A 17,463-nucleotide genomic window follows, 5' to 3' on the forward strand; every position below is an offset into this window, starting at 1 on the left:
AAATGCGGAACCTACAAGGGCCCCGCAACACTTTTTGAAAATGGTCAGAAAATGCTGCGAATCGGCACTAGAGGCACATGAAAACGTGAGCCAAAGTCCCAGTGAAGCGTGCAGCATAGAATTCACAATTAAATCTCAAAGCCCACAATAAATCACTCGCCCTTCCTTCGACAAATGATGCCATATACCCAAAATCAACAGCGTCGCATGTTCAAAAGGGCATGAACACCGCCATTGGCACATTTGAGCATCGTGAGCTATATAGTTAATGCGATTGATTGATGATTGATTTATGGGGTTTAACGTCCCAAAACCACCATATGAATATGAGAGACGCCGTAGTGGAGGGCTCCGGAAAATAGTTACTGCGACCACCACGGTGTGGTGCAAGTTGTCCGAATCGCGTTCTGCCCAGCACACTCGTGACAAAACCGAGAGTGAGCCATCTGCTTAAACAAAACGTGAGAAGTGCTTAAAGAGATGGTGTGCTCTTGCTGAGATGAAAGGGCAGATGGATTCTAAGAGACGGTCTCGATGAGAGATTCTAATATTTTTTGTGGCAGTCGACTCATAAAGCAATTACCACCAATGGAGAGTTCATTCTATTATTACCTGTAAAAGTGTTGCAGGGTACCTTTAAAGAGCCAGTAAACAACCCCGAGGTCCAAAAATTGTTATAAAGTTCTAGAAATGTGTGTACTTTTGCTTAGTGAACATGCTCCCGCAAGAATTTTGCGAATACGTGCTATATTAAGGAAGTTACAGTAGTTAAAACATCGATTTCAGCTCATTTTAAATTTTCATGCGGCAATGCCACCCTTCTCCCTCACAGAGAACGGAAGGTGTAAACCGATTGACGAGCTGCGTGCTGCGCCAATTCGCTGTTCGGTGACATTGCATCACTCGCATGAAAGAAGGATTGGTCAGGCACAGGAAAGGAGCGCGGGAATCGCTTTTCAATATGTAGCCTCTGCACGGCGCCCAGCTCTATATTATTTGGAAAACGTGATTGCCGCAATCTACACTACAAATCGCCCAGCTTCTTTGGGGGTTGTAAAAAAGAGCCTGTTGACTGGCTTCTAACATGGGCGCTTAGTAATAAAGTGATACTTACATAGCAGAAACCATGTGCTTAGTACGCCAGCTATTTCGAAAACGCCAAGGGTCGAGATGGGAGCACTTTGTCATTAGTACCCACCCTAAATTCTGCATTTGGTAAGTGAACTTTGAAGAAGAAATTGTTCACGACATCTCCGTCCAAAATTGTTCTGAAGGCAGAGTTAATCTGTTGGGCCAGCGCATAAGTTGAGGGCACAGGGTCGGGTACCCACAACTACTAAACCAGCTCACTCTCCTGTTGCAGAACTTGGCCCGAGTGATTGCTTCAAAGAGCCATCACCCAAGAACCTCATCCTGCTGAACTAAAGCCAGCACTCATTTGCATAGAAATTGCTTCAGCAGAACAATAGGTCCTACATGAAGCTTGAAAATGTCACAGTGATGCAGCTACAACTGAAACTTAAAACATTGAACGTGAAGCGAATCGCAGAAGAGTTTTTATGTAAAGCCCAATTCGATATATATAATATTGCATATGTTGAAAATGTTTTCACCGAAATTTGACAACACTTCGATATACACAAGAATTATGCAAGTTTAACTATATAGACAGGAAATCAGATACATTATAGTGCGCTCATATCGAAAATTGCAAAATCTCCCTGAAACATTTTCAATGTGTACAATATTTTATACATATATCATTACTTTTATACTTATATACAACATTTTTTGAGACACTCTTGAGAACAGCTTCAAAATAGCATGAAAACAGGGGCGGCGCCAGGGGGGGGCAAGGGTGGGCTGGAGCCCCCCCAAAATTCTCGCCTGCCCCCCCTATGCCCACCCAAGTGCCCGAAAGCATATATTGAAAACCTAGTAGGAGCAGAGCTAGCTTGCCCCCCCGGAGGAACTCACTTTTTGTGGTTGCCCCCCCAGTGAAAACATCCTGGCGCCGCCCCTGCATGAAAATAGCATGAAAATAGAAAGAAGCCAGCGCGTACCCATCGTCTTGAGAAGGCACTGAGTGAGGTGTCGAAGGGGCTGCCCAGTTGAGGTGAGTGTAGGGAAAACAGGGCGTCTTGCGCATTGCCTGCAGCAAGTTTGGCCGGAACTCTGGGTCGATGCACCACAGCGATCCCTTGCCAATGTTCTGCAATGTGCACAGACACGCAAACACATGAGCACCCAAGCTCGGAAAAGCACGAAGGGTAAGTTGGAACAGTTTCAGTCTTGACGGTAATCAGTATGCTGCTCAATACCTAGAGGGGCTGAGCAGCGTATCTAGCAGGTTTCTGTCTTCATTTCCATACAACCTCCTAGCGTTAGCATAGTGCACTGATCCCTATCATGACAGAACACCTGTTAATACAGCTTACAAGAAAACGACCGCAAATTGTGTGTGAAGTCAAAAAAGGATGAGGCTCAGTTTAACTAGCCCGTCTCTTAGCTGATTTGCAAAAACAATAACAAAAAATCCCTCGGCCAGTTTCCCGCCAGGAACAAGACAGCGAAGTTTAATTTCGAGCATCATCATCCTAATTTTGTTCTATTAAATTTTTTAGGGGCTAAGCTTTTATGGTGTGGCTCGTTCCATCCCCCGCTTGTAAGTAGTATGTTTATTAATTGCTCACTAAATGGCATTGTGTGTATATGTCCTCGGAAGTAATATCACTAGATAGAATTAGTGGTTTTCATATAGTTGACAATTAAAGAGGATGAATGGTGCTGTTATAATAAATTCACGGCATATCCACGGAGTGAATGATGATGAGTGGAGCGAAGTATCCATCCATCCGATGCGTGTTCTAGTGCGAGGCAAAGCGTTTGTCCGTCCGATGTGTGCTCTAGTGAGATAGGAGCAGACGAATGGATAGAAAGACAGACAGAAAAACAGGCGGACGCTTCGCTCCACTTATCATAATTCACACTGTGGCTATGCTACGACTTTTTTATTCACCCCCCTTCCCCTCTGGTCAGATGATCTGTGTGACACTGAAAGACATGCAGGTACTGCAGGCTCGATTTAGGACAGCTCTGCTGTTAAAAAAAATGGAAAGTGCATGAATATACAAGCTCGCTCTGACCGGTAGCAAAGGGCAACAAGGCATTAGCATAAAAAAAAGGCAAGACTTGGAAACGGCGGCTCCGCTACTCTCTAGTTCGGATTCTGCTGCTATCATAGTTTCCCATAAATACACTAGAGGCAACTCTGGCACCAGTGTCGATGGGAGCAGCAATGCACAGCGCTCAGCGAGAATGGGAATGATGAATTGCACATGGTTTGTCTAATCTTTTTACTTTCGGCTCCGCTTGGCTTGGCCCTGCTTTGTCACGAGACAACAATCATCAAATGTTCAGCAGTTGCACTTCACCATCTTTACCTTTTAGGCTCACCAATTCGAATCAGCTCATGAAGTTCACAACGGTCCGCGCTTGTATTCTAGACAAAACTGAAACACAACAATGAACAAAGCTACAAGTGCGTTCGAAGCCCGCAAGCACAAAGACTAGGCAAATCCCTGTACTACCCATCATTCCCCTGGTCGCTGAGCGATCACAGCGCCAGAGTCCCCTCTAGTTTACTTTAGGAAACTCTATGGCGTCAGCACCAAAAGAGGCACGCGACTAGGAAGCAGCGGCCTTGCTACTTTCTAGTCTGGATGTTGCTGCACACATTCTCACCTGTCCTTTGTCCTTGTCGACCTTGCGGAAGCACTTGTTGAGGGAGAGGTTGTGCCGAACCGAGTTCTTCCACCCCGTGGGGGCCCGCTGGAAGTAGGGGAAGTGGCCCAGGATCCAGGCGTAGATGTCCTTGACGGGAAGGGCCTTGCCGGCTGACTCCTCGATCGCCATGAAGATGAGGCAACTGAACGAGTACGGGGGCTTCGATGTCACGTGCACCTGAGAGAGAAAGCGCTGAGTCAGCCATCCATTCATAGCCAGACTTTTACAGCGAGGCCAACACAACTTGATCAAACAGGACCCAACTGACAGCTCTGTTTAGCCATGCCGTATCATCTTGAGATGCTACGGCACAGACTAGACGGGCACGCATGTCCCATGAGCATGTGTATGTCCAAAATGTTATAGCATAGTGTGCACACATTTTTATATAACTGCTCGTGCATGGTTGGCACGAGCTTTACTACATCGTGAAAAGAGCCCGGCCTTTCTTTGAACCACCTGTTCATGTCTTCGACACATGCGTCAAACAAAAATGACTGCTCAGTCAAACGTTGAAAGCGAATGATTCACTGCTCAACATGTTGATCTGACTTATAACGTCAAGCATGTCAACAAAGAAAACTACACTTGACGACATCCGCCTGCCCGCCTCTCATTTCAAATCAGAATGGTGCTTCCCCACGAAAGAAATTTCTGCCTATGCGCGTTTTCCAGATATGGGGACTGTAGGAGCCCTTCACGATTTATTGATAAAACACATATTGACCTGTACGGTGGATAAGATAGGCAGGTAGATAAATGAATAGACTAATGCACTCTGTCCTTAAAGAGCCCCTAAACTACCCAGCGGTCCAAATTAAGTTGAGGTGAGAAAATTGTGCTCGAGTTTATAACGAACATATAGCCGTGAGAATTTTTCGAAACGGTGCCGTAATAGCGGAGTTACACGCGTTTATGATCAAAACGCGACGGTCGCTTCTTTCCTTCTTTCCTATGCTACCCTCACCCAAAACCGCTTGGCCCCTCCTTGCTAAGTCAGCTGAGTGTCCCTCCTCATCTCGCGTGGCATATGTCACCGCTGACGCACTGTTCGATACAGTGTCTACTTCCCGTTGCTACCCTCTTCCAATACCACTTGGCCCCTCCTCGCTGAGTGTCCCTCCTCATATCGTGTGGCATACACCACCGCTGATGCACTGTTCGAGATAGCGTCAACTTTCAGTTGCCGCGAGCCACCATTCCGCGACCTAGCTCACCGTCAACTGTGTTGTGTGTCATCAGGGTACACTGATCATTGACTAACCACTGTTGCTGCCGTGCAGGCTCGTGCCCCTACGAATTGTGCCGGTATGGACCCTGTGTTGCGTTACGGGCCACAGATGTCGATTCGCAAGTGGCAACACGACCAAGAACAGCAAAGTGTGCGCGAACAGATGTTTGTAGTGACCGAAAGTCGTCGGTTGTCGTTCGGCCAATCGGAAGCATCGGAAGTGGTAACGTCATCAAGTTTCACTGGTGATGTCACACATGTCAGTGGCGGGAACCGGTAAGAAGCAGCTATTGTTTTTTCGATATTGTGGCGCGCCCGCTACCTGTAGTGCTGCGGCGTGTGGCATCGCTGATCGTGACGGCATTCTGCACGCGATGCGCTTGCTTACTTGAAATTTTTGGAAAAATATCGGAGGGATTTAGGGGCCCTTTAAAATAGAGCCACACGCCTCTACAATGAACACTTGTACAAAGAATTTGTGTGCACACCAAATTATTTCGCGTATTCCAGCTTGATTGCAAGCGTTATGATACGTGTCCACTAAGAAATGGCCTCTTCAATAAAGTGCTTCGAAGGTCCCAATCATTTAACTTTACATGCATTTGAGAGTAACAGTGGCTGTTGCTGTGCCCTAAAGTACAGCCAGTTGAAGTGTTTCCACACCTGGGGGTTGTAGGCCACCTGCCCCGGAGGTCCCCACTCTCGGGACTCGTCGTCCTCCCCCACCGAGGTGGCCGATGTCGTGCTGCTAGAACTCCGGCTGCCCGTGGCCGTGGCTATCGTCCCATTCCCCTGGTGGTTGGTCGACGAAGACGGTGGCCCGGCTAACTTGCGCAGCAGGTTCGCCTCCTAAGGGACAACGAGGGAAAGACAAAGGGGAAAAAAATGGCTGTGCATCCCCGTGCTTCGCTGCAAAGGACATCAAAAGATCATAGACTCCTCTTTGGAGGCGTTGCATGAGATGTGGTGCCATCTGGCAGTAATGTGATGAGTTTTTTCAGAATAAAGAGCCACTAGTAGGTGGCAGCACCACGTCTTTTAGTCAAAGCCCCTAAACTTTTTGGTGAAGCGTAGGAAACACCCGCTTTTTCGCTCATGTCATCGCATTGTCGGCGCAGCGTAATGAACCCTTCGGTGTTTAGAATTACATATCTTTGCATTTTCTAACTAAATATACACACTGCCTAACACTTGCGTATCGATCTTGTGCCTCAAATACATGTAATATTTGATTTTATTAGACAATCTTCACAAGTATGAGTACAACCACCAGGTGTAGATGGGTGGGCTTCAGAGAACGGGCCTTAACATTCACCGGGAGGCTGAATCGTTGGACAGGCACCGATAGTCAAGACAGACCAAAACTTATGTGCTGAAGTATCCCTTAGAAAAAGTCTTTAAAATGGTCAGTTCTAGTCTTGACCTTTTCCTAAAGTGATCTAAGTGAAACAAGGGCAGGTCTAGGGTGACCAAGTAGCTAACAGGTATCGTAGCACTCGCAGACTATCGACAACCAGAAAAGCGCTCATCCCGTTGCATCGCACTTGTCTGAGTCTACTACCGTAATAATACACTATGATGCATATAAAAAACTCGCTCAAAAAGCCACTTTGTCTACCTAACTTCCCTTTGAATCCAAACGAGCAATGTATACACTCAAGCCTCGATGTAATGAATTTGGATATAACGAATTATCGGTAATAACAAAGTGAAGAATAGCTTTGTCATAGATACAATGCTGCAAATAATCTTTTATAACAAATGTCTGGATATAACAAAATATTTTCATGGCAGATCTTGCATTGTTATAATGAGGTCTGAATGCACAAATAAAAAGGCTGTCCTAATATAAAGGATGTCCTAATAAAAAGGCTGTCCTAATATAAAGGATGTCCGGACACAAAGCTGGGTGCTGTTGCCAACAGACAGCTGCATGCACTAAACGAACTTCAGCATCGCAGCCAACATTCGATGTGCTTTTTTGCAAGCGACTGTCGGGCCGGCGCATAAGTTGAGAGCACATAAGCAGGTGCCAGCAACCACTAAACCAGCTCGAAATTTTATAGCAGCATTCGGCATAGGCAGCTCGTTTATACTTTGCTGTCCAGGAGCCTTGTACTGCAGTAATGTTGTATATTTATGAAGGTCCTCCACTAAGCCACACTTTGATTAATCCCTTCAACTGCTAGGTGCTGTCTGGGGAGCACTAAATCATACTGTTTCTTTTGGTTGCACTGACACAAACTTTGGAAGGCAATTTTACCCTGCTGTACAAATTTCCTGAATACAGAAACGTCTCTGTGCAAGTATGAAACTCCGTAAACGCTGATAAGATATTTCGTTTTGACATTGTCAATTTCGGATGGGGCACCTACCAACACCGGCAACGAACCACAGCGCATATTCTGCGGACTACAAGCACAGGTAGGGCTATTCTGACGACATCAGGCACCGAAACATTTAAAATGGCCGCTAGTCCATGGCCGAACGGAGGAGCTGAGCAAACGACATGATACTTTGCACCAGCACGCGACGGGAAGCTCACAAAGTCATACAGTAAAGCACATGATGGTCAAGGATTTCAAAGAGAGTTTTTCACACTTCAGTGACGCTGGCTGAACGAAATACCCTGAAACTTGCCATATTTTGTCTATGGCCTCCTTAGAGGACAACAAACTATGTACGCCAATGTAGCCACCATCGACATCTGTGACGTCACAGTGGTCGGTGTGATAGTTTCGAGATCGCATTGCTGGCCGATTGCTCGTTTTCTCTCTTCCCAAGTTTCCTCTGGAGGCAAGCATAGTGATTTTCATACTGCTACACACTGGTTTACTAACAAGAGAAAAATAGTTTTTCTTTTTCAGTGTCCCTTTAAGGTGAAACCAAGAGAAGCCTAGAAACCATGCGCTGCGCCACCCACCTGCAGCCAGGTGAGGTTGGTGAGCTCGTCGTCGTGGCCTCCTACTCCGCCTCCGCCCTTGGCAGTGCCGTCGGGGAGCAGGGGTGCCGGTCCGCGAGGGGTCAGGGCCCCCGGAGGGGTGGCTCCCCCTCCAGGCACCCCCTCACGGTGCTGGCACGGGGCCACCTGCGCTGCGTCCTCTCTCATCGGAGGCTCTTCTACCGCCATGCCCCCCAGCGCCCACGGGACGCCACCTGCAAAACATTTTTCAAACTTTGTCAACATTTGTCACACGTAGGTGCAAACCTACCTTCTAAAGACTTACAGAAGACAGGTCCACTAGTAAAAATGTTGGCTCTAGTACACAACCCTTGTTCATGGACTTTTTTTCACTCATAGGGATACATGACCTGCAACATGCTTTAGCACCAAAGAAGAAAATGAAAGAACTCAGAAAGGAGCTCTTTCGTCTGGTGCACTATGGTCTCTTTGTCTCCCTTCAGAGTTCTTTTGTTTTCTTCTATTGCGCTAAAAAATATGTTGCGCATCATACACTACCAACTCGCCCAGCAAAAAGTTTTTGTTGTAGGAATACATGTTTTACAGTAGTATCAGGAGGTCCCTTAATGCCCCTTAATCCACTGGAGGCACTGAATGCTTTGACTAGCGCATTAAGAAAGCAAATGCTGTTAAAGGGACACTGAAGTCAAATAACAATTTACGTCAGAGTGAAACCTCAATGTAAGACGACATCTAAAACGACAATAATATCAACAACAGTGCCCTACTTACCGAGAAATTAATGTAAACGCACAAGAACACAAGTGCCACAGTAGGACATTTTCAGAATGATCCCAGTAACATCAGATGGCCCGCCTACAATTATACACCAGTAATGGATTTAGCTGCACTAAAGTAAGAACCTTCCGTACATTCGTACATTATGAGACGCTATAAAATGCTGCTTGTTCGTTTCTGTTTGATCCATGTGAAAGAGAACCGCCGAGCGTTATTATGGGGAATGGTGCGAGTGGTTCAAAAATTCGATTTTCGCATGGTTACACGGGTCATGTGGTGCGATCTAGAGGGGCGCATCTGAAAAAAAAAAAAAATGGTCTGCAATCTCGAACTCAATGGCAGGAAATCGATCAATGGCTGCTGTGGCTCCCGCTGCTTTCGGTCTGCTACTACTAGCGCAGTAGAGCCGGGCAACGTTGTGCACGGCAGCAGTGACATGAATCGGCCCGGTTGGTCCGCTTCTTGAGGCAGGTAATTTGAAGTGCGCTAACCCGATGCGGACCATTAAAACGCGATTTTATTTTCGAAATAGGCCCTTCCTTGGGACAAAAGTAATACTATGACGTTTCTGGACCGCTATTTCAACAATCAACATCAACTTAATAGTAGCTTTCAGTGTCCCTTTAAGGAAGGATCTCCTGCCAGTGATGCAGCAAGCACTGTTTACACCAACAGCATCAAAAAATATTTAACTAGGAGGAAGCATAAAGAAAAAAGTAAAACACCAAAATATGGTGACGATACAGTCAGACAACTTTAGAACAGAACGCTCTGAATAAGATACATTCACTGAACTTCTGGGCTACACTGTAAGTTATACAGTCCATGACATTTACAACGAAGTGAACTGCAAGAACAAGGATTTTAAAAACCCTTAGCAATTTCGTGGAGTCAGCATATTGCATCAAATAATAAGTTACAGCAACATAAACCATATAATAATTGACAAGAAGAATGCAAAAGCATCTAGGAATGAATCGTAGTTACAGCATACAACTGATTTACAACAACTAAACTAATACAAGTGAAAATAATGCAGAGAATTAGTTCAAGCAAAGACAGGATATTAAGACACACTGTTCTCAACATTATGTTTGGCACACCACATGACACCAAGCCAACAATGATTTGACACATATCTAAGGCTGTGGCGTTTAGCACAAGGTCAGTTAAGTGACTAGATTTTAATGGGCAAAAGTTGTAAGAAACACTGTAGTCCCGGGCAACGAGAAGCAATTTCAACCACTTGAGAATTCTTGCTGACGTGCTTCAAGAAAGAGACATCACAGGTCTTTCAAACGCTACTGCAGGTGGGAAAAAATTTCGGGGCTCAAAGTTCTGGGGGTGCAGCACCCTACACGAGCACAACCCCAATTCGAGTGTACGTAGCAATGCTTGGCTGATGCATTTCTAGCTTTTTGCCCCCGTATGATCCAGAAAGCTCCCGTAAACATATTACACTTTTACTAAATATTAGAATTCCATTGCCATGTGTTCAGCAATACCTATACCTAGCTAAGGACAAATTCCATTGCAGCACACACAGAAGGCACTCAAACTTGTGGCAATTGTGTTTTCCACATTGCTTTAAAAAGAAAAGTTGCCACTGTGGTCTGATCTGTCTGCGAATTTTTTTTTAAACCTACCAACTTTATAAAGCTTCATTCACACCCCTGATACATTCTGTAACTTCCTCGCTCCTGCAATGCACATATTATTATCAAAGTTGTGCCACAAGTTACATGCAAATCACTGACAGAATAGCATGTGAGTTGTGAATGCGCTAGTTTTCCAGATATTCATGTTAATGATTGTTTTTATTTGGTTTTTAGTTTTGTTTGACAACAAAGCGTACATAAATCCGTTCCTGAACGTTGCGCATCACCTGAACATGTTATTGTTTACTTGAATGAAGCCACTGCGTTTAAACACATTTGTTTTTTTTTGCAAAACTAAGAGAAAGAACATTATACCATGAAGATTAGGTGAATCAATGACAATCTTTCGATCTCGCTAATACCGAGGCCACGTCTGTCGCAGAACATGCGAACCTGAATCATTAACGATAGTTATAGCGCGAGAACAGAACGACGTCAAAGAGACAAGAAGGACACCACCTTCTTGTCTGTTTGTCGTCGTTCTGTTCACGCGCCATAACTATCGTCATGTCATACCAGCTAGCCCAAGCTGCCACACTTCTGACTCATTACGCTTACTAAGCCGGATATTCGTATTTTGAACGTTTGCACATCGCGAGCCAATCGTAAACGGAAACGAACGGCTCGAATCATGCCAGAGATGACGAGATGTCATCTCTGGCATGATTCGAGCCGGCAATTAAATGTTCACGGGACTCGGGAAAACTACACCTCACAGATCGCTCCCTGAAAAGCTAAGCAGCAGAAAGAAACAAAGAAACCGCGACAGCAAAACACGACAGACACATTACCTAAAGTCCAAAAGCAGGCCGGGGATATCGCTAGGAGACCGGAAGGGGTTCGGAAACAAACCATTACTCGGGCAACCCGACAACAGAAACGGTAGCGACGTGTATACAATCTCGCGCGGAGCTTCGCTGGTCTGCCGAAGAGTTTCGGAAGGCAACGCGCGACTTTCACGCGCGCTTCGTTGCCGTCCTAAAATAAAAATAAAAAAACGAACGCGATCGGAGAGAACAGGGGGCGTCACAGCGTGGCCGCGATCGTGGCCGTAGTGGGCACAAAAAAAAAAAAAATATATCACGGACTCGCGGCCCACCATCTCCCCAAATGCGCGAGTTTCCAACGTGTTTTTCAACAAACGGCCATGAGGCGCGCTCGCGCTGCCCCTAGCAACGGCGCCGAGCGTCACTAAGAGAGGAGATGCGGAAAAGAAAACATCAAGCACGATATGACAGGCAGGCAGGCAAGTGAACAAGGAGAGCACTTCTTTGAAGCATTCGACGTCTCCGCCTCTTACCTATGCTACGCCAGTCGAAGTGCACGAATATTCTGGACGAAGCCACGGCGAACAAAAACACGCGCAGCGCGACCGAGTCGGGCCACTGATGATACCAGCTTTTTTTTTTTTCTTTCTTGCTTTACTCCCTACGAGTTGTAAAAGCGCGCACAAGCGCACTAATTCGACGAAATCTCAAACGCCAGCAGCAGACCACCACACAAAACTACGGCGGCAGCAGCAGACGAACGAAGGAAGCGAGGAGGAGGAGATGAGAGCGGGGAAAAAAAAAAAAGGCGAAGAGGGCGCTACCCCACCACGTTTTCCCGCGGAAGCTCGCACCGCGCGAGACCACGCGCGAGCGGTCCCCGTTGTCATGACAACGCGTCCAGCACGTGTTCACCGCACGGACGCCTTCCTTCCTTCCTTTCCTCTTCTGCTGCGTTGGGATTGAAGCGGGCTTGGTGAGTACGCTTAAACGCGTTTCGGGGACGTAGTTTAAAGGTCAGGTTAACTTAGTTGGGCAGGCCGTGAGTATTGGGGTTAGAAGGAGTGGGTGGGTGAGTTCTGGGTTGAAAACGCCTTTATCCTGTGGTAAAATGGGTTGCAGTTGCTGATGATGATAATGCGAAGAATGCAATACGCAGCACTAGCCCACAAGAGCGGCCCCGCCGCGGTGGTCTAGTGGCTAAGGTACTCGGCTGCTGACCCGCAGGTCGCGGGATCTAATCCCGGCTGCGGCGGCTGCATTTCCGATGGAGGCGGAAATGTTGTAGGCCCGTGCGCTCAGATTTGGGTGCACGTTAAAGAACCCCAGGTGGTCAAAATTTTCCGGAGCCCTCCACTACGGCGTCTCTCATAGTCGTATGGTGGTTTTGGGACGTTAAACCCCACAAATCAACCAAGCCCATAAGAGCACACACATGCCAATCAGAAGTTGGGGGAAATACTGACGATCATTGTGCTCGGATGGAAAACAATTTTTAAAGAGATAAGGACCATTCTCATTTAGGAAATGCGACTGGCGAATTCTGTACAGAGTCCGTGAACAGGCCACTCTGTCAGCACCACCGACAGGACAGACAAAAATGTTCGCGGTATTTTTTTTTTTACTTATAAGCATTTCAAAGTAACGGCGTCCGTGTCCCGTCACATCCTCGGCAACACGTTTTCCAAGTTTTCGGAAATGTAGATAGACGCTGAAAAAACTAAAAGGTACCCACAAAGGTTGCCGATGAATTCAATGGATCGAGTTCCTGGCGTCAGCGCGACTCTACGTACGCGAACGTACATACGTATATGGTGACGTCAGCGACGGACACCGCCAATAACAAACAAAAAAAAAAGCACGGACGCCGCCAATAAGAAACAAAAAAAAAACGGCGAGCTCGGCGAGCACTCTTCTTGGCTCCTCCTCGGTCGGTTGCTCGACGAAGCCCGGCAACAACTATAACGATGACGCAGTAAGACTTCAAGTAGGGACCCCGGAGCTCAGCGAGATAGCGGAAACGGCAAGACAACCAGTCGCACGCACTCTCGGCAACAATTGCAAGACGAATACGACACCTCGGGTATCACCTTATATATAGAACCAACCCACACTGAGGTGGAGGCGCGTTGTTGGGGAGACCCTTGCGCATTTCGAGCTCGAATGCATGGCGCTAAGGAACAAAATAGAACGGGAAGAATCAGTTCCTTGTTTGCGGCAGCTACACAAACACGATTGTGCAATGTAAAGAAACAGGGGAAAAATAATGATAACAAACGAGTTATTAGATCGAGAGATCAGACGAGCTAGCCGGTAGGGATTCACTGTAAAACATGGTATGCGTGTTAAATTCCGCTGTCGGTTCATTCTATGGGCAGTTGTTGAAGAAGTGACGCTTTCCTTGCCAGCTTTCACCGACAAAGCGGCAGAGGAGCTAAAGACGGCGTTAGCGTAGTGTTTACTTCCCTTTTGGGTCAGCGTTTGGACGGTCACAGTCCTTTTTTACCGCGAACAACGACCGAACGAACGGGACAACGTTAAAAGACTGAAATAGAGACTCCAGTCCCACAAGAGTGCGCCAATTACTCGTAGCCAGACCAGTAGCTCCATTATAGATTTCACGACGCACGTAATTAGATATCTCAATAATAATTTAGGGCGCATACTGCGTAATCCAGGTAGAAAATAACGTGGCTGATCCCCCTATATAGGAATCGGTATAACACGAAACGTGTCTTTACAGAGGTAGTTGAGCATTGATTGTGCATTGCCTCAGCAACAGCAACAAATTGCAAAGTCACGTTGCAGCGCGCACCTCACAAACTTGCAGCGCGCACCTCAGGCAGAAAGCACGCACGAAATTAGCTTACACAGGACGAGCGCAGACTAACAACTGTTACAATTCTTCCTGCGTCGTGCGTCAGCAGCGCGCTCCTTTCGTAAGAGCGGCGGTGGCCGCTTGCGAGGTGACCTTGGTCCTCTCCCGAATAACGAGTCTGATAAGCACGCGGGCGGGGGAGAGCACGCTCCGCGGGGGCGGCAACCTTGAAAGCACGTCGAACACTAGAGGGGGGAGGTGATTCTCAAATGAAAAGAAGATAAAAGTGAGCCCCGTAAATGTCTCTCCGGGGGAGGACACCTCAGCAGTAGCTCACGAGGGATGGCGATAAGGAGTGAACAAAAAGGGACAGGAATTGAGGGTATGGAGATAGAGAGAAAAGCAGGAGGAGAGACGGGCGCAAGGACAGCCACATAGGGAAGTAAGGAGAAGATAGAAGGAAAGATGGACACGGTCGCAGAAGTCGGAGTACGGGGCACCACTCAGATAGGCACTGCGCCGTGTCGCCCGAGGGGCTGACAGAAATTAGGTGCCTTCTTCCTTTTTTCTAGAATCACTCAACAAACAACTCAGCGAGAGCTCTTGTCGGCGTAAAGGAGATGGCGGGGGCACAACCGGTCAGCACGAAATACAGCGAGCGACACTAGTTACTGTATATGCTACATTTAGATATCCAGTAACTCCAGTCGAACACGAAACCCTCGCACCATCTCGCCACTGATAACGAAAACGTGCTAAAGTTTCGAAGCTCTGAGGACTGCCGAAAGGTGTATGGCGCATATAAATGGCTTGCCGTTAGCAGTGCAGACAACGTACGCTTTATGGCGCAGTGGTTAGCGCCACGCGCTGAGAATCCAGAAGTTGCTGGTTCGATACCACGCGACAGATGTTTGCCTTCTGATTTTTTTTTTTGCAATTTCTTAGTAGATATTTTTAACATCACTTCCGTGACGGAAGTACGTCAGCAGGAAAGCGGTGGACCCCCGGCATAAAACACTTTCGTGTTAAAAGAAAGAGTGGACCTCAATTTGTCGGCCACTATCACAACAAGCTCCGTTGCCATACCAACTAGCCGAAGCTGCCACACTCCGTTTATTAGGAACGGTATAACTTCTATGGCGTCGTCGCGAATGGTTAACTTTAGAACCGAAGCGAATAAGAATCGAACACCGACGACACTAATTCCAATACTTTTCGAATATTAAAGCAACCAATTTCAAAGCAGCTCTATTTAGCATGACTATGCAACAGTTTTTTGAAACGGCCCAAGAATTCCACATTCTATATGAGACAGCTACTCACAAGCGTCAAATAAAAAAGGGGGGGGGGGTTAATTTTAACCAGGAAAAAAAATCAATATTCCGTAAACAGAGGCAAGCTCGTAAACAGCAGCTACTAGAGCGTTAGAAATTATAACTGCAAGTTCATACACGCAGCACAGACTCCACTATTCAAGGCGGAACTTAGTGGACGGTTTTTAATTAAACTGATAAATAAATATTAAACAATATTAATGACGAAACATCGTCATGAAACAGGTAGTGGATTGATGACCGTCTCTAGAATTTTAAGCAAGAACCTTCGCATCATGTAGTCGCAATAAGCGTCGACAGTGCCATGAAAGAGTGGACTGCATGCATATCGGTGATTCGATTATTAAAACAAGATAATGCTGCCCCTATCTGTTTCGCCCTTGCGTTTCTTCTTCGAAGTTTTCTTTTTTTGTTCATCGGTGCTTATTTTCGAAAAATATTCAGCGTTTCTAATAACCCATATTAAGTCCCAGCACCGAATAGAATAGAACGCCATTCAATTCGTTACTCTGAGCACAAACAATGCGATCGTAGCTGTTAGAAAAACAACCCCGCAGCAACGAGCCGCGAGTCATTTATTGAAGCGGCTGGCTTGGTTAGTTAGCGCTTGTCCCGTGTGCTTGCTTCTGCCGGCTGTGTTACTTTCTTTCTTTCTTTTTTTTTTCGTTTTGAGCTGTTTACCTTCAGCATGACAGCAATTGAGCCATGTACAGCGCAGCGTAGATGGCAAGAATTTTGCGTTTTCTAAAAAAAAAAGAAAAAAAAAAGGGGGGGGGGGGTCTATTAATTACTACCGCACTATCCAACCCGTGTCATTTCACTTTGAAAAATCCGAAATTGACACCGGCGCTTTTTATGCGACCGGGAGCCGAAGACGCGACGCTGCATATTTACCCAAACAGCCGCAAAGACAGCGCACAGAAATCTAGCAGCGGCGAAGGATTTACGTCCACGAATACACGTCGCGTCGCCGCTATACTCTTCCTTGCGCCTCTCCTCAAGTTCCCGCGCTTTCCCGTCGAGCTAGGGAGCGTACAATCGAAGGCAACAACCGTTCGTCGCGAGGGCGCCTGGCACAACTCTCCTTTACCTCCCTCTCCCGCGTAACCATGACGACAAACCAACCGAACGGCGACGCGACAGCACCTCCATCGTGCCTGTGGGCGACGCCACCCGTGCCTTCCCGAAAAAGCCACCACCGTCCCCCGGACACCGCCGCTCCCATCCCCAGCACCCCACGTTCCAATCTTGAAGCGCCGATGCGCTATTTTACCACTCAGCGCGCCACCATCCAAACACACACACACACACACACACACACACACACACACACACACACACACACACACACACACACACACACACACACACACACACACACACACACACACACACACACACACACACACACACACACACACACACACAACCACCACCCCAGAGCTGCATTCGAGTTTGTGCAAAACCGAAGACGATTGCGCGCGACCTTCGAGACAAGAGTGGGAGCATTGTTGGGAAAATTGGGGATCTATGTAGAGCGCGAGCCCCTTTCTGTTGGGCGTTTTGTTTCCACTTCGTCCCGCGACTCAATGTCCGCTTCAAGAACGAAAAAACGCACCCCTTTCCTTTTCTCCCCTTCTCTTTTCCCCATTTAAAGCGCGCAGCGTACAAACACATTCTCAACGAAATTCCCCACGCTCCCGCTCCCGAGATCTTTCTTCAGTATCCACCCCCCCCCCCTCCCTCCCGTTTCCCTGCGTACCGTAAAAGCGAAGCCCACATTCTCACCCAAAATTCCCAACGTCCTCCTCCTTCTCAGCTTCCAAAGATGAGGAAGAGATTTCGGGCGAGCTGCAGGCAAGAGAGCGCGGGTCAGAGGAGAGCGCGGCCCGAAGGTGTCGGTTGCCAGGGGCAACCCGCCCAGTGCACTGCCAAGCTTTCCGCTGCAGCCTTGCCCGGGCTGGTCTGGCCGACGCGCTGCTTTCGCCGATACTCTCCGTTGAGACTAGGTAACACACAGGGGGCCCAGAAGGAGACACTGTGTCTCGCAGTTAAGAGCGTGCTCGCTTCACCCTTCACATCCCGCTTTCTTCCGGCTTTCCTATTCGGAAGAGCGCGGAACAACCGCCATACCGGCGGAAACGCGCGTGTCGGTCTTTGCAACACGGT

At 47.3% G+C, this 17,463-nt stretch overlaps 1 protein-coding gene across 3 annotated transcripts in view; it reads right to left on the reverse strand.

Annotated features, from left to right (window-relative positions):
• Nucleotides 1-17,463, reverse strand: part of LOC119166812 (forkhead box protein N3-like) — a 61,296-nt gene that overhangs the window by 17,296 nt on the left and 26,537 nt on the right. For 2 of the 3 annotated variants that reach the window (XM_075867437.1, XM_037418177.2), the window contains exons 3-6: nucleotides 7,941-8,173; nucleotides 5,681-5,866; nucleotides 3,745-3,963; nucleotides 2,064-2,212 (exon numbers count right to left, since the gene is read on the reverse strand). In XM_075867437.1, coding sequence (XP_075723552.1) covers nucleotides 2,064-2,212; nucleotides 3,745-3,963; nucleotides 5,681-5,866; nucleotides 7,941-8,147 — 761 coding nt within the window. In that variant the 5' untranslated portion in view covers nucleotides 8,148-8,173. Of the gene's footprint in view, nucleotides 1-2,063; nucleotides 2,213-3,744; nucleotides 3,964-5,680; nucleotides 5,867-7,940; nucleotides 8,174-11,675; nucleotides 11,788-17,463 lie in introns of those variants that run through there. The other variant, XM_075867436.1, reaches the window with a different exon arrangement.

The sequence above is a fragment of the Rhipicephalus microplus genome, chromosome 6 (genome assembly GCF_043290135.1).
Source record: "Rhipicephalus microplus isolate Deutch F79 chromosome 6, USDA_Rmic, whole genome shotgun sequence".
Classification (NCBI taxonomy): Eukaryota; Metazoa; Arthropoda; class Arachnida; order Ixodida; family Ixodidae; genus Rhipicephalus; species Rhipicephalus microplus.